Raw genomic sequence first — 25533 nt, 5'->3', positions numbered from 1 at the left:
TTTATACCGCACCCGTCAGCGTTCTGTAAATGCACGCCCGCTGCTGCGTTTCAGACCCAACGACCATAAGCTCGGCGCAGAGAGAAATCCCTTCTGGTGCCGTTGATTGTTTCCGCGCTTACGGACCCAGCTACGGGCAAAGGCCGGAGGACGGAGCGAGGTTCCCCATGCACGCCCGGGGCGATGGCGGGCAGGGGGCCGCCAGGGGACGGACGGGCCCCGCCGCCCCCGCAGCTGCCCGGGGAACGCGCGGGGCGCGCCCGCAGCCGGCGGAGCGGGGTGCCGCTGTGCGGGCAGCGGGGCCGGGGCGGGCGGCCGCTCGTCCCCGCTCGCCAGCCCCAGCCCCGCAGCCCCGGCGGCCGCCGCCAGCCCACGCGTGGGGCGCCCCTCCCCGCCCCGCCGGCGGCCGCTCCCCGCCTCCGCCCGGCCCCGCGCCCGGGCGGGCGCTTCCCCTGCGCGGCGCGGCCGCGGCCGGGGGAAGGCGGCTCCCGCCGGGCCCAGCGCGGCGGCGGATGGCGGGGGGGCCGCGCCCGGCGGGGGCCGGCGGGGGCGCCCGCTGAGCGGCGGCGGCGGCGATGCCGGGGGGCCCGGCGCGGCGGGGCGCGCCCGCGGGGCCATGAGGGCGGGCTCCGGCCATGGCCCATGGCAGCGCGGCGGTCATGCTGAAGTGCGTGGTGGTGGGGGACGGCGCCGTGGGCAAGACGTGCCTGCTGATGAGCTACGCCAACGACGCCTTCCCCGAGGAGTACGTGCCCACCGTCTTCGACCACTACGCAGGTGAGCGGGCGGGGGGCCCGGCGCCGGCGGCGGCCGCCCGCGTCCCCCGGCCTTACCCTGCCGGGCGGCGGGGAGGGGGCTCCGGCCGGGTCTGCCCCCCTTCACCCGCTGTGTTTCTCCCCCTCGCAGTCAGCGTTACCGTCGGGGGCAAGCAGTACCTGCTGGGGCTGTACGACACCGCCGGCCAGGTGAGTGCCGAGCGCGGCCCCCGGCCCCGGCGATCCCGGCGCTGAAGTTGTTTGCGGGGCTGCGGTCCGGGCTGGGTGATTCAGAGGCGGGTTGGCGGAGGGGGGCGGGGGGCGATTGATGAAAACCGGCTTGGAAAGAAAAACATCGATCCAACCCTTATTCCCGAGGGCGGGCTGGTGGAGACGGGCTTTATTTTTAGCGGTGCGTGGCCGCCTGCGGGGGAGCTGCGGCCGGGGCATAGCCTGGCGCTGGGGGAGGGCGGGTTGCGCGGCCCCGACTGTGCAGGCATCACCGCGGGCAGGGCATCGCCCCCGGCCAGCCCCCCCGGCCTGCCGACCCTCCCGGCGGCCTTCAGATGGGGGCAATGTGCCTGCTTCAGCACGGGGGGAACTTGCTGCCTCAAAGCGTCAGCTCGGGCACAGACCCAGCCTGCCGCAGCTCGCCGTGTTTACGCTTTACAGCTCTCAGTGGCTAAGAAGAGTTGTTCAGCCTAAAGGTGGAAAACAATGGAACGTGATTCCCAGCCGCTGCCTTTGAGATAACCCGGGTTTCTTTGCTATCCCAGACAATTCAAGTGATTCATTTGGTTAAGGTTATTACAGCCTGTTGTGAAAGATGCGATGTCAGCACGTACCTTAAGTAACTTTAGCGATGAGTAAAGAGCTTGATGTTTGGGGGGGTCACAGGCACGGTTTCTAAAGGCAGGGCTCCATTATTCAAGTCACTTCTTGGATAGCTTAACTTGCACGGCACTGGAGTACCGTCTCCTGGGTTAAAGTACCCCCAGCTCTCTGGGGGTGCCTGGTCGGTGACAAACTGGTTTGCAATGGGCCTGGCCCCGGGAGGGCCCCCGGGCCCCCCCAGGAGACACGGAGGGTACACAGGAACGCTGCATGGGTTTTTGTGAAGTTGTCTATTCCTTATATTAAAACTTCTTCTTGCACTGTGAGCATGTGTTTTGGTCTCACATGACCTCAGACATGCTTCCTTGTGGTAAAGAGCAACTAGTAAAATAATCTCACTGGGCGCGCATGGGCTGAAGCCATATTTTTTAACCATGCTGTTCCTATACTGAATTGAACAAGCGCTGCCTAGATTAGTGCACCTTTTTAGACCTGCGTACAGCCTTAAGTAAGGGAAGCAGCATTTAATTGGTCTTTTATATCTTTGTTAGGCCTGAGATCGGTAATGAAATTAATTCCATGAGAACTGTACTTAAACAGACCTGTTTCCAGAAAGCTGATTCCTGAAGGGTGAGACTCTTCCCAAAAAGGCTGACTTCATGATTGTCATCTCACTGACGTAAACACAAAGTAGTCATATTTATGCCAACTAAGTGCATTTCTTATTACTGTCATAGTCCTGTTTTTCAGTAGTAATTTGTTCAGAACACAGCTTGTAAAATACAACTTAAGTAGGTTACAAAATGAACATCCAGTGCTTGGGCAAATGAAGCATTTGGTTAATATGCAACTATTTTTCTCTTTTTTTCTTTTTTTATAACGAGCATTGGAAAATGTGAAAGCAACCGTAAGCAGTACTGCACATATGCATAGCTTATTTGTGGATGCTGTCTCAAACTGCTTGTGCTGGCTTGTTGCTATTAATGGGAGCGTGTGTTGTTAGCTCTGTGTAACCTTAACTAAGGTGATTTTGTGGTATCCTGCTCTGCCTGCATGTGCCGAGTACAAAGCTGAGTGACCTTTGGTCTCCTCAAAAGCTGGTAGGGTAAACCGGCCAGTTTGCAGCAAACAGCAAGGGAAGGTATTCCTGTTATACTAAGAAAAACTTTTCAGTGCAAAATTGTATAGCCAGACATGTAAAAAGTTGAGGTAAGCCTTCTTTTTTCCCTGGATTCTGAGAAGCTGAAATCTTAGGTTTGAATTACAAGGCAGTTTCTGATGTAGCCAGGACCAGATCTTGCTGGCCTAATTCAGAGGAGCCTGAGCTCACACGGGGTATTTTAATGAGGCTACCTTTACAAATATATCTGGTCTTGGCAAAACTCCCCTTTTAGTCAGACCTGCAACGCTAATAAAATCTTTACCATTATCCCCATCCCACTTCAGCATGTTTGGGGAACTGGTGGACGTCTAGGGCTGCCCACGGGAGCCCCATCCCAACATATAGCACAACTAAGGAGGGGAATCTGTGAAGATGCCAGTCCAGCAATTTCATTCAGCTAAAAGCTGCTTCATCAGACAGTGTGCTGACAAGCAGTCTTCCCGGAGCTATGCAATAACAGAAAGCTTACTTTAATGCTTTAAATGTGTATGGTAAAGAGCAGGAAAGACATGAGTTGATGGTGCCTCCTCTGTGTTGAGGAAACAGCATGCTGCACCTGGTGCATGCCTGCTCCTTGCACAGACTTCTGTACGGCTTAGATTCTTCGTTGCTCAAAGTCGGGATTTCTGTGCCAGCATATATCACTGCTTTTATTTCTGTCACCCCCAAATAGTTTTACTTTAAAATACTGGCCTGATAGTACCATTTCATGAAAACTTGGCAGTGCGTGATTACTGTGGTATCTAAGAAGCTGACGATCTTCAGCATGTTTATCCTCCCAGCTCTGGACAGAGTACATGGGTACAATCTACAGATCTCATTTTGGAGGGGAAGAGGAATGAGGGGGTAAATGGAGGTTCTGACCACTGTGGCCTATGCCAAATCCATGCAGGAAGCCCATAGCAGAGCAAGGATTAAAGACCTTTTGATTTATAACTGGTGCACAGCAGGCTCATTGCACTGAAACACTGATTTACCAGCCTATGAGTCTCTTTTAACTTGCATGGTTATGTGTTAAGTAAGTCATGACAGACTTCACATTGGCCGAGGAGTTGCAAGCTTTTGAGTTCGTGGCATCCAGTACTCATTTCTAACTCACTTCATCCCAACACACACAGGATCACGTGTAGTAACTATGCTGGTGACATAATGCCTCCTGTCTTTGTGAATTTAGAATAGGTTGAGAATAAATCCATTAAAATCCCATTTTTTGCCAGGTTATATATAGCAGGGAAAAACTTCAGTTTATATGCAGACAGACTTCCCCCCCCTTGGGTGTGTGTGAGTTCAGGCAGGCTTTTCTCTGGCTGGAAATACTGAGGCGGCCCTGGTTCAGCAGAAAATAGCCAGTACAGCTGCTAGGCAGCAGAGGCTCTCGGAGCCCGTTTGGGTTTGCAGCTGTGGAGGCAGGCTGCCGCGCCAGGGAGGCAGGTGGGAATTCGGTGCTGGTGGTGTCCGAGAGGACATTCCTCCAGCAATTCCTCCCAGAGGTGGAGCCGGCAGCTCCTTTTAGCCTCGCTGCTGCACATAGCCATGTGCTGAGACTGAGTGGGCTTGGAGTGGGTCCTGGTTTCCCCAGGAGGATGAGAACTATGGAACCTACCTACATCGCCTGGATCTGGGAGTATCAATGCACTGAGGTTCAAATATAAAGTGCTTGTGATACTGATGCTTGGATGCCTTTGGCTTTGCAGTAGCCCCTTTTGCTCTGGGAGGCTAACTCGTTGCCGGTACTGCTCTTCATTGAGCAGGCATATATGGCAAAATCAGCCTGGGAAGAGAACTGTGGCTTCTTCAGGGGTTTAACTTCACTGTGTTGGAGTGCTGTTGAACTAGTGACAAGTGGTTATCATTTTGATCTTCTATAATACCAAAAATAATACTGCCAACTCTCATGATATTAAAACTTTTGGAGAAATGTCTGTAAGCACTAACAAAAAAGGGCGGCTGCGTGTCCCTTTGCCATGTCCCAAATAACTGGGATAAGTGGGAGGACACACGGGAGTTACCTCTTGGAGTTCTTGCTCCATACTGAAAGCTGCTGTTTAAGTTGGCATTTGGGGTCCATCTTCCTCTCTCTCAGTCCCTTTTGCTGCGGGGTATTCATTCATCGTGTCCCTTTTCTCCAGGATGTGCTGAGCACGTACAGGTGGAAGCCTTTCTCTCTGCTCCTGTGTCTTTGCTGTGAAGGATTGTCAGGACCTGGAGGGAGGATGGGGAGGATGCAGGAACAGAGCTTGTGATGCTCCTGCTGCCCCAGGAAGAGAGATGCTGAGGCACAGCATGGCTGTTTGGGCACCAAGCCAGCATCTGAGCAGTGCAGAGCAGGGTACAAAAGGAGCAGAGTGAATCTTACTATGGTGCAGTGCCTGGTAATAACATGTGTATCCCTCAGCATCATTTACTGTCGTGATACTAGCATGGCCTGGTTGGAGAAAGCTGAGGTAACTGTTCCTTGGCTTTCCACTTTTTGGTCCTCTGCCTTCAGTGCCCTCATACAGGTAGGATAAGCTGTAGGTCTGATACAGTAACATTCTCGGTGCCTTCTCAACTGTTGCCAGAACAGTAGCCACAAAACATGTTAAGCACAAGAGCAGAACGAGCCACTTGTTGGTTTTCTCAGCTCAGATACCGATGGCTAGTTGCAGCCGCAGCCATCTTAATTCAGATACACCGGTTTTCTGGTTGTAACAGAGGCCCTGATGTTAGAAGCAGTTTTATACTAAAGCTGGTCAGGCTGCTGAAGTGCATAAAGCTGAGCCAAATATTAGGAAGATCAGTGCCTGCATTAAGGCCAGGTGTAAAAACAAGCAGTTATAACTGTGAATGTGCCTGTGGGAAAGAGCGGGGTGGAGGTGTGGTTATTAATATGGATGGTCACCAAACTTGTGGTGGTTGCTATAAGTAAAACGAGAAATAGCAGTAATCTTTGTACTCTTTGCTGTCTGTCTGTCTGTCTCAGCTCTGGTATGTAGCCTTGGCTTAGCAGGTACCACTTCAGTACCCTACTGAAAGGAGAGGCAGCTGCTGATCATTTTGGCTGGTCTGTTGTGAAATAAAAATGTCCCTCCCGAGACCACGTTACTCCTTCCGAGTTGCACTTACCACGCAGCCGTAGTGCCAAGTGCAAGCCTGAAACACGCAAGCACGGTCTCACACAGTGCAAAGCCTGCCACCCTTTACTGTAGAGTTGTAAACACTGAAACCTATAACGTGATTTTGGGAGATCTAAAAATTAAACGTTAGCAATTAACATCCTGTCCTCTTTTTGTGTTGCTCCCCACCCCGCCCCCCCCCCCCCCCCCCCCCCCCCGGCGCCTCCCTCCTCCCACATGCATTTTCCCTTGCTCGTTTTACATTGTCCCAGCCGAGCTGGCAGCTGGCACTGGGAAGCAGTGAGCTCGCTCCCGACATGCTGGCCTGTGAATAGCTCAGCCTCCGCTGAAGCTGCTTCGTGCTTCAGGATGTTGCCAGCCACATAGATTTAATGGCTCTGCAGCAGCAACTGGATATATGCAGATAAAATAGAAACGTGCATAGATTCTCCCTTTGAAATTTAAGTTTTTCAAGGCAAAAGAAGGAGCTGAAGTGCCTGAACTTACAATCTCTCTGTCAAGAGTTCTCTAGACAAGCGTTTAAGCAAAGACAAGATTTCCCTTTAAAAGGAAGGGAACCTTCAGATTCTCTTTTAAAAAATGGCCTTCCAACAATAATAATCCCAATGCAAAGCTTGCATTCAAACACCTCGCTGTGAGCTGTGACTCACACTGAAAGCGTCCTAGCTTCCCTAGAAAGGTAAGTATTTTTATCGCCAGATGAGGATTCTCAGGATGGGACAAGCTGCTTTGAGTTCCCGAAAGCATCCGCTAAATATATGCTGGAAATGCAAGACAGTTATGTTTCACTTTCAGAGCGTCAAAAGCCCCACAGTACTTCTGAGTAGCAGCATGGAGTTTTGATAAAATCAGATGTAAGGGATGTGTTTGAAAATGTAGATCTAGCATGTCTTCACCAAATTGACAGTAAGAGTGGCAGACCAAAGTAAAGGACCCAAAGCAAACTAAGTTTGAGAGGTTCTCTGAAACTTCAATTTTTGGTATGTTAAAAGCACATTTTTATGAAGACCCCTGACCTAGAGAGATTCTTCCTAAACATTGATTATGTAATCAAGTAAAAATCCTTTTTTTCCTGGGTTAAGAGTCTATAGCTATTCTTTAGTTTGTGACAGTTTTCTCTGAATTTTACTCATTTATACTTTCTTCAAGATACAGTGAGTGACAGCTTTCAATGCTATCTAGACATCAACAGCTAAAAAGGCAACACTGAATACAAGCAACAGTTACTGCTCTTCCAGCACAATGCCACTGTGTATCCTCTTACTTCCCAACTTCCCAGATTTGAAGAAGGTGTGTGCACCTGCACTCATCTGAGTATCATATAATGTAGAGCTGTACTACAGGAGGCAAGAGTGATGGAATGGGACAGCTGAGTAAGGTGGCATGAGCTAGGAGGGTTTTTCTGGTTGAGAACATATGAGCCCCTGGGAATTTTCGGCAGGTTCGTAGTCAGACTTCTTAACTGAAATCCATTTCCTTTGCAAAGAGCTCTATATTTTGGTAAATATGAAAAGTATAAAAAATGTGTATTTTGCATTTATAACCTAGCTCCTGATTCAGCCTCCAAACTACATCTTAAAACGAACTAAATATAATTCAGACTGGAGTACAGCCTCCGTCGCGCAGACCTGCAGTGCAAAAGGACTTGCAGAGTGTGTTAGGGTCTGATCCAAAGCTGTGTGTTAGCAGGCACCCTGCTGCTGATTTCAGTAAGCTTTGTTCCAGTTCCTTTATTGAGAACACATGGACAAAGTAGACGTAAAACTTACTTCAGCAATACTGAGGTTTTGTCAGTCCCAGGCATTCAAAATGATGAGTCAGCTATTGCAATCCGCAGACACCACTACCTAAAAGACCTAGGAAATCAAAAGGGGTTTGAGACTTTCTTTTGCCCTTTGCTGGATATGGGTTTCCTTTAAAGCTTTGAGCTTCATGTATTCAAGTTTTCTCTGTATCTGTGGGGTACTAGCAATTTATCTTTCATTTAAGGGTGAAAAGGATGTGATTTTTCTTTATATAATCATGAGACTCCAGGAACCTGGGCTTTAAGAAATAATATAAAGCACACTGATTCCAAATCCTGCAGTTTTATTGTGAATTATAAACCCCAACATCACTAAAGTGGATGCTTTGGAACAGAGCTTCAGGACTTTTTTTTTTTAAACCTCCAAATTAGCAGTTACACGTTTAACAAAACTGTCCCATGTCTAATTAGAAAACATGCAAAATGAGGGCAGAGAGGAGGGGAGCCGTATCTTTTTACTGCTCTGGTCTGCGGTTTTATAAGCAGTCTGTTGGTTTGGATTAGCGACTGGATGATTTGTGTTAAGAAAAATGTGTCTGAGCGCTACATGACACTTTCAGCAGTTCTGAAAAGGTTGTGTCATTTGATGCGTTAGCAGCTACTGTCCTCGGTCTGTTTTAATCCCCTGCGCTGCATCCATGTTGTGGCATGTCTTAATAATTCTTTGCAATGGCTGGCACTTGCTGGTGTGTGTATAAAAATGCAGGTGGCAGCATTATTCTCCAGAGCAAAGGAACATCTGTCAGCATCCCAGGTGAGCGTATTGCTTCAGATTAATAAAACACAGACTGAAAGTGTCTCAGGCAGCTTGTGCTCTAAATTAGATGTAGCCATGAAGGCTAGAAGATTATCTGTAGGACTTAATGCTAGTTCCTCGTTGGTCAGATTTCCAGCTGGGATGCAGTGTCGAGGTCAATAAGGGATGCTTGCCAGGCACAACCTGGGATGCATCTTCAGTTAACAACCAACAGATAGGCCAGCCACGGGCAGTGAGATGGCTTACACATTCCTCACTTAAGAAAGAAAAAACATAGGCAGTTTTTCAACTGCCTTAATATCTGCTACAGTGAAATCATTGAGTGTTCTACCACATTCTTCAATGGAAGCTGTTAGACTTGACAAATTGGGACTTGACATAAAACAAGGTGCAGAAGACTCTTAGGAACTCCATGAATTCCAGCAACACTTTTCACTGAGATGTGTTTATTCAACGTGCACATGATGGCACCGATACGCTGGCACTTCGTCTTCTGAGAAGTTGCATGATGGGAATTAATCTTGAAGGAGTCAGTGGGAAGGCTTAGTCTTCTATCTTACAAAGCCGTTACTCAACACTGGACTGAAGACTGTGCTTTTGGGTTTATTTGTAAAAAGTGAAAGGGAACGGGACACCTAACTGATCAGTCTCTCTTGTCTGGGCAGGATTTGTATAGTTAGCAAATGAAAAGACATGTACGACGCGATATGGGTAACTATATGAAACCATCTCTATTCCATAGTCTGTTTTCACTGTGAAAACAAGTTTATTGGTGGTCATACTTCTGTAAAAACAAAGTGAAAGGACCCATCTTTCCAAAGAGTGGGTTCTGCAGAGGGTCCGACCACATCCCCTGTGCCAGTGTGAATTGTATTTTTTTCCTTTGGTTGCCCATATCTGAAAGAATGGAAAATCCTGACTTCATGGCTGCAGTCACCAAAACCAGGGTGAATTCCTTTCCTGGAGAAAGTGGAAATCCTGTGTGGGAAGAGTGCTGTTCGTAAGGTCATTGACAGTGAGAAAGGACCTGACGCAGGAGCGCACCACAGCCTGGTGGTTTCTCATGGGTTAGGAGTTAAAGGGCTTGTCCATGGCAGTTGCTCTGCCACTTCTCAGTGGGTAAGCAGCTGGCATAAGGTGTTTAAGTGAAACTGTGCTCGCTGATACTGCTTGCAGTCAGTGGAATCCATGTTCTGTTGTTACAGATGCTAACAGAGAAAAGTCAGGGACTTCTATTTTTATAAAACCATGAAGAAACCAGCAAGTTGAAGTTCCTGTGGAGGAGAGAGTGTTCTGTTGAGACTGTCTAGGAAAATAGTTTGGCATCACCACATGGCAAGATGTAGGATCTGGGCAGTATTTAATCCCACATTAAGACTGGGATCAATTCCGATCACTTAAAGACAATTTTGTGTATAATTAAAGGAATATTCTTGTCTCTAATGCTCTAAAATCCATCTTACTAGGCTCCGGTTTCCAGCTAGTTATTTCTCTCTGTACAGAAAAGCTTTTCAGACGTGTAAGCAGCTGCATAGTCCTCAAATACGCCAGAAGGAAAGTTTTGTCAAAAAAAATATAAAAATCGTAATTCACAAAGCTTGGGCTTTTTCAATGTATAATTCATACCTTCTTTGAACAGGCCTCCTCACAGGAATTTAGAGATGGATTTAGATCCGCTTACTTCATTTTTAGAATACAATGAAAGAGCACTTATCCTGCATTCTTGCAGCCTTTTCTATAATTTAAAAATAGATGCTGGGCCCAAATCGGCAGCTTTTTGCACTCCCTGGGAAACCTCTGTGAAGGAGCCACAACAACAGGACAATTCTGCTTTCTTTAGCCATGCAGGCTGTATCCCCAGAAGCCTGTGAAGAGACAGAGGGTCTGTAGTGCACTTTTCCCCTGCAGCCAGGGAATAATCGCCCCATCGTGTTTCGCGTGTTGAGAAGCTAGTGGCTACAGATGTAGGCGACTGAGAAATCAAATGTAGCGATTAGCATGACAGGGCTTGGGTTGCAGAATTGGGCAAGCAGACGTTTTACGGTGATGCTGTGTCAGTCCTGATTGTTGTTGCCAAATGGTCCTGCATTAGTGGTGCCTAGCGAGCGGCAGTCTGGGTACGCTCCACCCTCCTTCCTTGCAAAGGCTTGCGGTATTGTACGGCCCGGAGTGAAAAAACTCAGAGAGTTTTTTAGCCAGGGAAGCAATTTGTGCTTGGCATGGGGCAGGACAGACCACTTCCCTCTCTCTCCTCCCCCACCCAAGCATCTCACAGAATCAGAAACCACAGGGTGATTCAGCGGGGCGAGGGCTGCTTCCTGGTGTGCCTCTCCAGGAGGTTTGCCCGGTGCTCGCAACAAAGCTGCCGATCAGCCATTAATGCCAAATAAACTGGGGGAGATGGCAGGATGTGTCCATGGGGGTAACTGTGAGCTGTTACTAAGTCCCTGGGGCACACGTTGGATACAACATCATTATGGTTCACTTGTTACGTTTCCGAAAATATTACGGGGGGGGGGCCTTCTGAAGCGGAAATTTATTTTCAGGGAGGAAAACTGAAAAATGCAGTCTTGAAGGATAGCTTTGAAATGCACTTCAAAAATTAAAGCATGGCAATTCATATTGAGAGAGGACTTTCAACTGCCATTACCAAGCCCTACTGTGAAATGGGTTAAAACTTGGACTTTTGGCTGGGATTTCGCTCCGCAGAAGCCAGCTGGTTACATATGTGTGTCTCACTGAGACCCTCGGAGCAGCAGCAGTGATTACCCTTCACTGCATGAAGGTTGGATTCCTCTAGCAACTCTGCCTGATGTCTATTTTTGGCTTCCCCTCTAAAAACAGATGGTTGGGCGTGAGAACCTCCTCTTACGATGGCTGTTGTAAGCTGTGAAAGCAACAGATGGTTGCTAACACAGAGATCACAAACCTAGAGTTGTTGAGCTCCGGTTTTTCCTCCAGTGGTGCAAGCTTTGTTTTGTTCCCTCCCGTCCACTTCATACCTTCTCAGATAGAAAAGAAAAGGCCTATCCTTTTGTTTGTAAGAGTATGTCATTTAACTGGAGATGAATAGTTAAAATTTCATTCCTAAGCTGCAAAACACATAAGATCATTAACTACTTTGGTTCCATCCGAGTACAAAACACCAGGCCTGGATTAAAACATAAGCGTGACACACCTTGTTCAGGGCCCCTGCTGCAATGGTAATGACATACCAGCATTTGGTTTCTCCTCTGTGCTTAAAGTCCCTAGCCCTCATATATGCAAGGAAGAAAAATCAAATAAACAGATCTAGGTGAACATCTTCTCCACTACCTTGTCACAGCAGATCTGAGAGGTATGGATTTCCCCAAAGGTCTTGGTCAAGGCACCGGAAGGTATCGCCTGCAAATGTAACGACTCTGCCTTTCATCTCTCCAAATTGGATAAACCCTAATGCCATTCCAGCGGAGAAAGAGGTCTGTGGCCTCACATTACGGAGAGAGGGGTAAGGACCTCTGTCTCCATCACTTCGCCTTGGTCAGGGAGGAGCATCATACCATGAAACAGGGGAGCTACAGGGGCTCTAGTACTGTGGGCTCTCAGTATTCCTGCACCTCTTAACCTCAGTTTTCTGATAAATACAAGGAAATAATGCTTTTTGTGGGTCAAGAAGGTTGTCCAGAAATTATTAGACTTCACTTTTTCTTAGTTTATTTTTTTTTTAAATATCTCACTGCACATAAGCTATGTACATCAAAAGCTTTTGGAGTGCTTTGCAAAGACTAATGCATTATTAAGCTAGCAAACCTCTACGGATGGGAAGATGGAAGTTGAGAGGATAATGGTTTGCTCAGGGCTACATATTGGGTCAGTGGCAGAGTTAGGAATATAGTTTATGTGTTTTTAACTATGTGTCTCAGCTGATATCCATGGAATCGGGCAAAAGTATTAGTTCAAAATCAATTGTATAACTTTGAACACACCACTGCATTCAGCTTTTAGTCTGAGCAAACACTTGCAATGAAGAATATAATGCTGCAGACTTGCAATGCCATTCTTCAGTCTCCATACAAAAAGTTCAAGACCTCTGGTTTTGAGCAGGCTGTCAGGAAAAGAAATAGCTAAATTTTGGGCATGTTAAAACAAATCCACCTGAACATCCAAAATACAGCGAAAATCAGTGGTTCAGTATTCAAGTAGAAGGCAGCAGAAAATCTCAGAGACGCAGATTATTAGGTACTGCAACGTGGAAAAAGAGACCTAAAGCACAGACTTTAAGGAGCTAAGATAAAGGCAATGCTAGACTTACTTATGGAATATCAAAACTAGGATGAAATGAGAATTTAGAAGCGTGAATTTCCATTCTCCCCCCTTAAAAACAAACCAAAACACCCAAACAGTCCTTCCCAGTTTGGAGTTGAGAAGCCAAGTCAGGTCATTAGTTCTTTCACCTCATCTCCTTCCCCATGTCTGTTCTGTGTTGGCAGCTGGCCTGGGTTACCACAGGCATACTAGGAAAATGATGGACAGTCCTGCTGCAATGTCGTATCTTTTATAGGGAATCACAGCTCCATATAATGTTAATTAAGCCAACATACTTGCATCCAGTTTGAAGTTATTACAACTCTCACATTTTCAGCATGTTTTTCTATCTGTATAGAATTCTGTTTTGAAGTCCAGAGTATGCTGGAGAATGAGCCATTTCACTATTATAGCCTCGAGTTTTTAAGACTTGTGCTGTATATTTCAGTCCTTAGTAGCTTTCTTGCCTATCTCATTCACATTCTTAAAATATTCCAGTTAAATTCTTTATAAATATTTTTAATGTCTAAATATACATGCAGTGCCTCTCCCAATTAGATTGGAAGTCTGATTGCTCTAAGTGTGGTGTGTACATGCACTCAAATTGGAATTTATGTTGACTGGCTAGTATAATTAGATTTTGCCATTGCATTTAATTTTAGAATAAACCATGTTTCTTTCCCTTACACTGGATTCAGGAAATAAATTGTAGTTGAATCAACCAGATTTTTCCAGGCTTGTCTAATACTCAGTCTAAATACATTTGGTATTTCAGATTCTTCTACCAAGTGCCTCAGCTACTGAGGCCCGATACATCAGAGAAGGTTTTCAAGTTTGACTGCCATTTCTGAGGGGCTGTTGGGGAGCAAAAGGAGTTTAAGCACAGATGGCCTACTAGATGCTGGTAATATTTAAGCTGGGGTCTCTCTTAGGAGTACCCAGGACCAGTCTAATCATGTGGTGGGAAGCTTTATTAGAATTACTTGCCATTATTAGTATCAATACAAACCTAATTTTCATAGCACAGACAGGGTTTAAAGGAGAGCCTGACAGTGCTGATTTGATTCAAGCAGCAGGACTGGTGGCTATAGCCAACTTCTCTGTTAATTTAAGTAAGTGTAAATGCAGTGAAGTCACTGTAGTGAATACCACTTACATTTTTGGCCGTGGTACATGATGTATCCGATCACACTGTACTTGCCTTCAGTTTAACTTCTTAATTACACAGGATGGACCCACAGCTTGCCCAGTGCAGATGGGACAGGGTATAAATCAAAAGGCATATAAATAGATACGGGGGCAGGAAAAGGGTTTGGCAACGCACATGCCTAAAAAAGCGGTAACATTGCTCACTCCCAGATGAGCGCTGATTATCACGTGGGAAGTAAGGTGCAGTACCAAGATGTGGCTAAATGCACAAGGATTGGTATCCAATGGGATTTAAAAAGATAAACCAAATATAAAAGTTTTGAAGTAAACCATGCAAATGTAACTTGGCTTTGCAGAAGATGCCTAGTATTTGCTATGAGTAAAAAGATCCATCTGTAATTTGAAGTGGATTAACTAAAGAGATCTTTTACAGTCAATGGACTAACATAATTTCTGGTGACAGTGAAGTGTTTTCTCCATTCCAGCATTTAATGCAGACAGTATTCTAGGTACTGTAACACAGTTGCAAGGTTTTCAGAAAATGTTGAGTGTAGTAAAGGCAGCCTTTTGGTGGCAAGAACAAATTACAACTTTAAACTAGATATTTTTTTTAAGAAGACCTATTCAATCATACCCCACATATGATTACTAAGCTGAATTTGAGAGCAGCCGACAGATCTGTCTGTGTGTTCTCGCATGCAGATTATGTACTCCAGGGACCAGTGTAATTTGCAGTTGGGAAGCTTCTTTTAGGATTTTCATCTCCACCCCAGAAAACAGAGTGGCAACCCTGAGCAGGATCTAACTATATTCAGTAGTAGAAGTGAAATGTAAAATAGGTGCTCAAAGAAATAATTGAATGTTGAATAGTTTCAGGTTGCTGTTGTGATGTTCTTGAAGTTGTTTCTGCTTTCTGTGGTGGATGTCTACAGGTGCGGAAAAGACGCGTTCCTGTTTCTCTCTTTTGAATCAGGATAGGAGCCTGACACTAGCAGGGAAACTGATCTTCAAAAAGGCCTGTCAAATGTTGTAGTTCCACAGGAGTGTCAGTTACGGTGCTTGTGAAATCGGGGGCCTACGTTTAGAGCCAAGTATGCTCTAGTTTATTGACAGAACTGTAGAGTATACAAGACTGGCAGTAGAGTATATAATCAAATGGCACATGAGAATACTGATTACAAATAAGAATATTGTGTAAATAGACACTGAAGAGTACTGGCCAGTGGTCAGCTCCTTGCTAGTGCATAATCTCCTCCAGTGCTTGTCTTTTCTCCATTTCATGATGAGGGTAACAGCCCTCTTCCCATAGCTGTTGACTTCCAAATGAAATGATGGGTCTAGCAGAAACTGTTCTGAGGAAGTTCTTACAGGTTTTCTGAAATTCTAGCGCCTCTGCCTTTAAAACTTAACAATCAATGAAGGGCTTTTTTTGAGGGTGCAACTATAGGTTAAGAATCTGGTAATGTGACTGTTGCCAAGGAAACAAAAATTTAATTTTCTGTCTCATTTCAAACGTGGAGTTGAATTACATTTCTGTCTCTGCATTTAATGAACAAATCATTCCAGTCTTTGTGAGATTTAATTAAGATGGGAAGCTTAGATGGGGAAGAGGGAGGCTGCTGCAGCCGTAATAAACTGGTGTTTATTATGGAAGAGAAGGCATAAACCCAGCATTCTTCACTGTCTCTGCAATGCCGGGGCTCAGTGTTAGTTATCTATGTTAATAATAATAATACTAATAAAAAAGGGGAAAAAAAAGCCTAAGGTAGGAATGGTAAGACATTCATTCACTGCCACAGACCAAAGGAAGCCTTGAAGAGAGAAGATGGGGCATGTTCCCTTCTGCTCTTAGCTAAAAAATATGGCAAAAATCCACTTTCTCTAGCGCTAGAGGGAACTCTGTTTCATGACAGGGGCAATGCTCTTCCATACCTCTGTTGTCATAGTATTGTAGGCCCTGGCAGTAGGACTGGTGGCTTTACATGCTGTGGCTCTAAGCAACCATAGCGACTTCTTGGTGGAAGAGCTCACAAGCCACTGTCCATCATTTATCAACAGCCCTGGCTAACCAGGGAGGTCCCAGCAGACTGGAGGCCAGCCAGTGTGACGCCCATCTACAAGAAGGGCAGGAAGAAGGATTCAGGAGACCACAGGTCTGTCAGCCTGACCTCAGTGCTGGGGAAGGTTATGGGGTAGATCGTCCTGAGCGCCATAATGTAGCATGTGCAGGACAACTGGGGGATCAGGCCCAGCCAGCACGGAGTTATGAAAGGCAGGTCCTGCTTGATGAACCTGATCTGCTATGACAAGATGACCTGCCCCGTGGCTGAGGGAAAGGCTGTGGATGGTGTCTCCCCAGACTTCAGTAAAGCCTCTGACACCATCTCCCACAGCTTCTCCTGGAGACACTGGCTGCTCACGGCTGGGACAGTTACACTCTGCGCTGGGTAAAAGGCTGGCTGGGCCGAGCCCAAAGCGCGGCGGTGAATGGGGTCACATCCAGCTGGCGGTCGGGCACAAGTGGTGCTCCCCCGGGCTCAGCACTGGGGCCAGCCCTGTTAATGTCTGTATCGGTGATCTGGACGAGGGGATCGAGCGCACCCTCGGTCAGTGTGCAGGTGACACCAAGCAGTGGGGAGCGTTGATCTGCCTGAGGGCAGGAGGCTCTGCAGAGGGTCTGGGCAGGCCGGGCCGATGGGCCCAGGCCGGTCGTATGAGGCTCAACGCGGCTCAGTGCCGGGTCCTGCCCCTGGGTCACACCAGCCCCACGCAGCTGCAGGCTGGGGCAGGGGGCTGGGAGCTGCCGGCGGGGAAGGGCCCGGGGGGCTGGTCAGAGCCGGCTGGGCATGAGCCCCCCGTGTGCCCAGGGGGCCGAGGGAGCCACCAGCTCCGGGCTGGTGTCACAGACTGTGTGGCCAGCAGGGCCAGGGCCGTGACCGTCCCCGTGCTCGGCCCTGGTGAGGCCGCACCTCGCACCCTGGGCTGGGTTTGGGCCCCTCACTGCAGGGGGGACGCTGAGGGGCTGGAGCGTGTCCAGAGCCGGGCAGGGGCTGGGGACGGGGCTGGAGAACAAGTCCTGTGAGGAGCAGCTGAGGGAACTGGGGGTGTTTAGTCTGGAGAAAAGGGGGCTCAGAGGGACTTAATTGCTCCCTACAACTACCTGAAAGGCGGCTGTAGGCAGGTGGGGGTCTGTCTCTTCTCGCAGGTGACAAGTGACAGGACAAGAGGAAACAGCCTCCAGTTGCACCAGGGGAGGTTTAGATGGGATATTAGGAAAAATCTCTTCACTGGAAGGATGGTGAAGCATTGGAACAGGCTGCCCAGGGAGGTGGTGGAATCACCCTCCCTGGAGGTGTTTAAAAAATGCCTAGATGCGGTGCTCAGGGATACGGGTTAGTGGTGGACTTGGCAGTCCTGGGTTAAAGGTTGGACTTGATGATCTTAAAGGTCTTTTCCAACTAAATGGTTCTACAACCCAAGTAATAATCCTTTCACACTAATTTCCTCCCAAGAAAAGGGCATGAATGTTCCCCTGTTACTGTTCTTGTTCCTTAATTTCTGTTCCTTCCCACTTTTTTCTGGGCTTGCTTACAGAAAGCAGAATCTGGACAAAAGATGTCCCTTCTGATCCTTACTCCATCTGCCCTGATCACTAGCAACAGGACAGTAAGGTTTCTGAAAGTCAGAAAGGACGGTCTTAAATATCACCTCTACATATGATCCAAAAGAGAATATTTAAGTGCATTAAACAGCATTAATCTAGTCTAGCTTTGTATAACCGTGATGGCGCTATAGCAGTCACATGTGCTCATTTTTCTTTGGTCAAACAAATGCTAACCTTTGATCTGCAAATATTTTGAACCATAAGCCTTTTTATTTTTCTTTAAGTGAAAACTTTTTAAAGGGTAGTCATCTATATATTCTCATACAGAAGTAAGTTTCTATCAGTATTAACACAGTTTTAAAAATATTTATATTCATGTATAGTTACCCTCATATGCAGATTTTGCTTTAACAGCCAAACTAACCTGGAGTAGTTGTAAACATTCAGAAAGTTTGTCTCAAAAAATTCCTGAAATAGGCATACAGTTAAAATTAATAAAATGCAGGCATCAATTTAATATTGCAGGTAACAGAATTTTTCTTTCTCAGGAAGACTATGATCGTCTGAGACCTTTATCTTATCCTATGACCGATGTCTTCCTTATCTGCTTCTCAGTGGTAAACCCTGCTTCATTTCAAAATGTGAAAGAAGAGTGGGTACCGGAGTTGAAGGAATATGCACCTAATGTTCCCTTTTTACTAGTAGGAACACAGGTATATCTGGTTCTGTTCTACTTTATTTAAACAATTCACATCATTGTATGGCACCTTTTCTTTGGGCTGCAAGTTCAGGCCCAACAGGACCTGAGCAGCACCTCCTTCTGGCTTTGGAAGAAAGACCATAACAAGTGGCAGAAACCCCTAGATTGGAGGTGTTCTCTAATGAGCCACCTCCATTTTGTTAAAATATATGCATTGTAAACGAAGTGGCAAGATTGGCTGCATCTCTCAGCATGACTATAGAAAGTCATGGACTTACGGAATAAAGTTGTCTGTTCATACCCATGTTACTGGAATTACTTGGGTCTGCAACTATTGGTCATATCCAGTATTTGCTGAAGCAAAGGAGCAAGGGGAGAAGTACCCATTCTTCTTGCTTCTTGTGGGCAGTGGACTGGGCTTCAAATACAAAGTGACCCACATGTTGGTGTTCTACTTGGGTTAATCTTTCTGCCACTGCTGGATATACATTCTGGTATTCTGAGATGATCACATCTAAATGAAGAGCTAAATTACAGAGTAAACATTTGTTCCCTCTGGTAGTAGTTCATAGCTTACATTTCCAGGGCTTTTGGATAAGGAAGGGTCCACAATCTGAATCCTGACGTGACTCCATTTTTATACATGTAATATCCATTAAATAAATAATTCTGCTTTCAAAAGAGGGCATGGTATAGCCTGCTGACTGTTTAGGAAAAGTATTCCAACATGACTGCAATCTTTCTTGCTAGATTGATCTTCGTGATGACCCAAAAACTCTGGCAAGACTGAATGATATGAAAGAGAAGCCTGTATCTGTGGAGCAAGGACAGAAGTTAGCGAAAGAGGTAAACTGGATATTCCTAATTGAAACCAAGTAGTAAAGAAGCAAGAAAACCTATTTCCAATTGACTTTTTCTTCCTTTACTGCTTTTCCCATTTCTTTTACAAGCAATGTGTGAAACCTTACAACTGGTTACCAGTTAACTGTATTTACTTGCATTGTTGAATACAGCTAACAAGCAGACCTGTGTAATAGCACTTCCCTGTTAGTAATCGTTCTTTCTGTTGTGGATACTCATAGAAGCATTAATCAGAGAGAATTAAAATCACGGAGTGGCTGAGGTTGGATGGAGCCTTTCCTGCTCAAGCAAAATGTTGGAAGCATCTTTAAGAAATTATTTGAGAATGCTATACTAGCATTTTAACACACTGCGTGGACAACGCTTATCAGGACACTACTTACATGGTCTTATTTTTGAAACATAAATTGGTCATGTAATTCTTTTTTGCTGTTTAATTATAAAAAATACCTTAGGACCCCACTGCAAATCCAATTTAATATGCTTCCTTTATAAACCAAACCAACTTAAATGCATTCCAGATCTTTAGCCAAATCTTAATTTTTCCTACAGGGGGATGCACATGCAGATAACTTTTCTAGGGCACAGCCAAACATTGTGATGTCACTGTAGAAAAAATAACCATGCAGCAGCGCACTGATAGAACTGAACAGCTGAAAGATACTGCTACTGAATTAACTTATTTTCTTGACAGATAGGAGCCTACTGCTATGTGGAGTGTTCAGCTTTAACACAGAAAGGACTGAAGACCGTTTTTGATGAAGCTATTATAGCCATTCTAACTCCAAAGAAACACACAGTGAAGAAGAGAATAGGCTCAAGATGCATAAACTGCTGTTTGATCACGTGAGAGACATTTGACGATGGCCAGGCTTACTGTGAAATTCTACTGAATTTAAATACAATGCATTAAGTACACAGTGAACTTGTTACAGGTTTGAAAGCTAAAACTACAGTTCTGCCTTCTGCAACCAGTGAAATCCAGAGGAATAAAATCACACTCAACAAGCTTGTAAGAAGAAACCACCACATCTGTTACAAATACTTTATTCAGACTGGAAGGTACAATCTCTCAGGGTTACACAGTGTAGAAGCAAAAACTGCACCATGTTGAAATAGCATCTATGTGATTTTACTGAGTGGAGATGCTTGGCCTGAAAAACTCTAAATGAATTTGGATAGTCTTCTGCTTTGACTATACATATATATTATATATATATATCTCTTAAAAAACCCAACTTTTGCACAGTCTGTATGGAATCTGCACAAAGAAATACCTTGTCTCTCTTTGCTCCAGTTATCTGCTTTTGTATGTAAGCTGCTTCCGGTTCCAGTGTATCCACAGAGGTGCAATAATCAGACCAGCCGTATAGCCAAAGGTAGCTCCGAGGGAACAGGACACGGGCCATACCTGAGGGGAGAACACAAGGTAAAAGCAAACAACGAGGAGAATGTTTGTGGGTTTTTGTACTTCGTGAGCACAAAATCTAGGTACTGAAAGACAGTACAGTCTTATAAAGCTTAACGTGCTTTCCTAAAAATGCCAAAAGTGTAACAATCATCTTCATGAACACTAAATGCTGTTGTACAGTTTTTAATTAATATGCATTAAAAGGTAAACAGGCTTCTGGCTATTGCAGACTTTAGTCCAATATTCCCAAAACTACATGAAAAATCTTGTAAGTATTTGTATCCCCTGAAGTGTTCAGCTAACCTAGCTTCCTGTTCCGTTGCACACACCTGGAAACCTGTAGATTCCTTGGCGATTTCTCCTTCCGATCTCTCATGGCATTCTAAAACTTTTAGAGTTGTCTGTATATATGAACAAATATTCAAATAAGGCCATAGACTGAGATTAAGAGAGGGGTTTTCTTTCTTTTTCTTTTTTTTTCTTGAAAAGTAGGCAAAGGGATGAATTTCCCTCCGGCTTGCAGTAGAGAGGGAACATGTTTGGAAACTGACTGAACATCTTGCACCCAGTTCAGCAAATATGTAGTAAGCCAATTATGTTACAGAGAGCTCAAATTATAAGCTATTTCCTAGTATAAGAATAGGGAACTGACTGTACAGCTGACTTGCTTTCACAAACCATCTGGTACTGAGGCAAAGTAGTAAGGGGACTCTCCCCCTTCCCCCCCCTTTTATTTTTTCAGTTGATTTGCTGGGAGGAGTGGTTAAACAAAGTTTAACCAGTCTATCCGCAGATGTAGCTTATATTACCAGTCAACTACATACCGTACTTGATGAAAGCCTCAACTAAGTTGGTGATTAAATATATTTATTCTAAAATAAACTGAATTCCCATCCTCTTCAAAATTCTCCTTTGCATATTTTTTTTCCAAGGACAGTTTTGCACTTTCTGCTGTACAGTGCATGTTCCTGAAGCAAGTAGAGACTGCTCTTTCCTATTTTTTTAACTTTTAAATTAAGGGGGACATTTCCACCTTCTATAGTACTTGAGACTGAGAAATGCACTAGACATTAAAGAAAATATCCACATCTCAGTGTCCAGCCTTCTTTTCTACTTCATTTTGATTTGCAATTCATGAATATCAAATGAACTTACTCTTAATGGTACTGGTTCCTCCTTTCATTCATTTTCCTAGCTCTGATTCTTCTCTTTACTTCATTACCACTTGGAAAAATGTATTTAGTCACATCCTTTGGTCATGGGAATTTTAATTAGGCATAAGAGTAATGTATTTTGTCCTCAGCTGTTTCATCTTCACATTCCTTAGCATTTGCAGTTTTATGTATTATTTGGAGGTCTTAAGGAGTGTAGCAAAGATGACTATAAACAAGGTGCCTTAGGTACTCTTTATTGACCTTGTTTCATTCTTCCATTTCTGGACACCCTGTCTCTGCTACTTGTTTTTGTTGCTGAATATTTTGGCTGTTGCCTCTCAAACCAAAGACTTGCTTGTTTTCATTCATTTAACAGTGGTATCGTAGATCATCTACAAAAAGCCTTGAGATGCTTTGGCATGGTAAGATATTATGTATATTTAAAACTCGCATGAATTTGTGGCCTTGGCTAAACTTACACATCAGGTGGATCTTCTTAACTTTTAAATGAAAATTATTTCTAGCATTTTGCAAATTACCTGTCTAAAGGACAAAACAATAAAAAAGTCCCTGCAAGCTCAGCTGCTCACTCAGTAACATTCAGTTGAAACAGGAGCTGTACTTTCTTACCCACTGATGAATTCAAATACCACTCTAATATCCACAAAACTATGGACAGAGGCTTCCTAACTCAGTGGTCTTTTTAGCAAATTCTCTGAGTGATCAGTGATCCTTCATTAAATGTTACCTACATTAGGTGAATCTGTAGTTGCCTATTTGCTTTTCAGAAGTATAGGTAGATGCTGAACTCCGAATTTTTAATGTTCCCTTAACTAGAGACCCAGTATTCCTGATGACCCATTGACCCTGTATCTTTTGGTATGTTGTGTATAGTGAGTGATTGCTGGTACAATTAAAAGGATCTCTGATGATTGTTGTGGCTTCTTTTACATTACTGAACAGCAATTTGGAACATAGTTTTTCAATAGCTATGTAACTTTTAACAGTAATTATGCCTCTGTCTTCCAAAACAATTTTTGCTTTGCTTTTTAAAAATCACATGTTACCTTATGGAAGTATTAGGCTGTCAGTTAACACACGAGTCTCTCAGCTCTGAAATCCAACCCTCACCAGTGGCAGCTGGCAGAGATAGGGGTCAAAGGAAAAAAACCACAAAACACTCCATCTCTCACTATCTATGAATGAGACAGAAAAGAAACACCACCTCATTCCTTCTAGTGGCATAGAACAGACGGGTACTAGGCCACCTACTCGTTCTTGCCGTGCTGGTCAGATGGCTCAAAGTAGTTCTGAAGGCAGTTCGATTGGCCTTTTGAAAACTTCCTATGCACACAAGTTAAAAGCCTGGACTTAAGAGCATTGCTGTCCTTACGCCCTTTTCTCTAACCCTCAAAGAAGGGCAAAAAACCCCCCTTAACAGGTAAATGATACTAGTTCTGCACCTTTTACTCTTGACTGCTAGCCTTTAGGCTACATATAGCCAGATGCCCCTATAAGTGTATCTAAAGCAGCAGGTTATCAGAGATTTAAGATGTGGCTCTTAAGCATATCAGCTGTGCTAAAATAACAGCCCTTGCATATGCTTTTTGTCCATCTATGAAAGTGGGTTGCTTTATTTTGCATCAGCTGCTGGCCTCGTTTTTTCTGAGACCGAACTGCTTTCCATTGGACCTTTTTAAATGAATTTGACTTGTGTTTGGTCAGTCTGCTTTTGCCCTGACTTTTGTATTATCTCTTAAACTTGGTTTAGCTTCCCTGACTTGCTATGAACTGCTTCTAAGTGATAAAAATCTAAGCAGCTAACATCCATCTGCCTGTTCTAAGAGATTCCATTCCACTTGTTTAAAGTACACGACTTGTAATACACCCCTCTGATCCCCTGAGAACTATTCGGCTCAGTTTCTCCTACTTTATGCTCCCTTCTGCCATGAGGAAGCTGACATACCCTGCTTCGGTACTGATGTCATGTCTAGGCTGGGTCAGCAGCAGGGGAATAAGATGTTTCACAACACCACTTAACTGCACTGTGTTTGAGGGGGAGGAAGGCTGGTCTGGAGGCAAAGGCATGGGGAGCACAGGAGAAAGGACAGAACATTCTTCAGGAAACTGCCATGAAATGCCTTCTGTCCCAGCAGCTGGAAAACATCAACTACCATTCTCACAGCCTAATACAAGAAGGCTCAGTTTACATATTAAATGCATGTGGGAAAGGGCAATTTTAACAACTTGTAATGATTACTAGGAATCTGAACAGCAGCTTGGCAAAACCAAATCTCTACCTACATGCTTCACAAGCACAAAAATTGTATTTTAAGGGACAGAGCATGAGCCAGTGGTTAAATGCAAAATAATCCTGACTTCTGCTATTTGTTTAAATTTTCTTTATGCCTTTTCATCTGGCAGCAGTGATAAGACTTAACAGAGATTTCTTTGGGATAGCTAAATAGACACTGCAGAACTGCAAGGTTTCTAGTATATATATTAGATCTTAAATTTTAAGAATAAGGACTCAAAATAGGAATTGCCAACCTTTCAGGACACAAATGAGCTGGTTTCCTCCGTGCTCTTTAGAACACCTATGAACTGATTTGAGAATACTTGACATATTGCATGTAAAGCAGAGCATGTTGCAGGATCCCAGCAAGGTATCCAGCTCTGCTGTACTGTGCATGAAGCTAGTTAAACCGGAATTCTGACTGCATGACAGTTTTGTCATCTATTACAAGTCTGTAACTTACATCCCATGCAGTGGGAATTACATAGGCATTGATAAGGACATAAAGGCCAGACCCTAATAAAGTTTTTAAAGATACTATAAAGTGGCTGACTGCTGGAACTTTAATTAAACAAATGCAAATACAGTGCGGCAATCTACTGTTCTTAAACTGATCCCATTCTTTAGATGAATGCTTTTCTCATATTCCTAAACTCGGTATTTTTTGTATGCTTACTATTTCAAAAGATCCATTTCAGACTGTCAATTAGAAAGCTATGTGATAATTTTTGTTACATTTTAAAACTGAATAAATGAGCACAAATACTTTCCCTCCCTGTTTCTAACATGCCTTAAATTCCCAATTGTTTAGTCTCTACTGTCTTAAAAAAATTCAGTACATGCCTTTAATCTATTTTGGTTGCATGCACATGTTAACTAAAAGTGTCTTATCACATTGTACAGAATGTGTGTGTTGACAAGCACATGCTGAGGAGAAGAAAGTGTGAGGTTTTTTTTCAGGCTGGCATTTGTAACTAGAAGCTGGTTTTGTGGATTTGTGTTCTAAAGTTAAAGCAAGCATAACTGCCTTTGATCGCACCATTAAGGTTTACATTAAGAAAACATATCATTAAATAAACATTGATAACCATACTGAAGTGGAACAAGCTTCTACCTCGGTTTGAAAAGAAACCCCCTCAAACACTGGCTATTATCCCTTCTACTCACATAAAGCAACTTCTTTCACAGTAGGTAGTAGACTCAAAAGTAAATACAAGAAGGAAACGAACTCTCTCAGCTGTGTGAATAACAAGAAAGTGTGAAAGTTTATATTCCTATTTCAGCTTACTCAAGTAAGCACCAAGAACCATACCGAAGATTCTCCAGATGATTTTTCAGGTTACAAATGTCTGGGAGGTATCTAGGCTAATATTTGCAATTTAGCCAATATGACTGTATAGCAGTCAATCAACTCATTTTCGTTATATCATCAGCACTACCTATTAAGTTTGCAGTATCCAGTATAAAGTGGGTATACATCAATTTCACTTTTAACTAATGATATGAAAACACTGTAGGCAGAATACCGTTTCAAATAGTCACTTTATAGTTAGTAACTGGTACTACAGATCAAAATTACGCTACAAAACACCCAGATGGATAGGTAGGCATGCACACAGTAAACCCAGGAACACGTTTTAAAAGTC

General features: G+C 44.4%; 2 protein-coding genes across 4 annotated transcripts in view; one reads left to right on the top strand and one right to left on the bottom strand.

Annotated features, from left to right (window-relative positions):
* Positions 1–560: 560 nt before the first annotated feature.
* On the top strand, positions 561–24657 carry RHOQ (ras homolog family member Q). Its single transcript, XM_037405351.1, has 5 exons — positions 561–777; positions 907–965; positions 18014–18178; positions 18916–19011; positions 19721–24657. Exons 1-5 carry the CDS (start codon positions 636–638, stop codon positions 19874–19876), a joined length of 618 nt encoding a protein of 205 aa, XP_037261248.1. The 5' UTR covers positions 561–635; the 3' UTR covers positions 19877–24657.
* Positions 7939–25533, bottom strand: part of PIGF (phosphatidylinositol glycan anchor biosynthesis class F) — a 28867-nt gene continuing 11272 nt past the window's right edge. Inside the window, exons 6-7 of one of the 3 annotated variants that reach the window (XM_037405350.1) lie at positions 20304–20437; positions 7939–9702 (exon numbers count right to left, since the gene is read on the bottom strand). In XM_037405350.1, the coding sequence (XP_037261247.1) occupies positions 20324–20437 (114 nt within the window). In that variant the 3' untranslated portion in view covers positions 7939–9702; positions 20304–20323. Of the gene's footprint in view, positions 9703–18866; positions 18980–20057; positions 20438–25533 lie in introns of those variants that run through there. The other 2 variants (XM_037405349.1, XM_037405348.1) reach the window with 2 other exon arrangements.

Source organism: Falco rusticolus, chromosome 12, assembly GCF_015220075.1.
Source record: "Falco rusticolus isolate bFalRus1 chromosome 12, bFalRus1.pri, whole genome shotgun sequence".
Classification (NCBI taxonomy): domain Eukaryota; kingdom Metazoa; phylum Chordata; class Aves; order Falconiformes; family Falconidae; genus Falco; species Falco rusticolus.
Note: the sequence above shows the minus strand (reverse complement) of the source record. Positions and strands in the feature narration are given on the sequence as shown.

Excerpts from the sequence above, each read along its gene's own strand:
- RHOQ (XM_037405351.1), top strand. The coding sequence starts at position 636 with ATGGCCCATGGCAGCGCGGCGGTCATGCTGAAGTGCGTGGTGGTGGGG. Across the intron at positions 966-18,013 it reads TGTACGACACCGCCGGCCAG|GAAGACTATGATCGTCTGAG; the intron begins GTGAGTGCCGAG and ends TTTCTTTCTCAG. Across the intron at positions 18,179-18,915 it reads TTTTACTAGTAGGAACACAG|ATTGATCTTCGTGATGACCC; the intron begins GTATATCTGGTT and ends CTTTCTTGCTAG.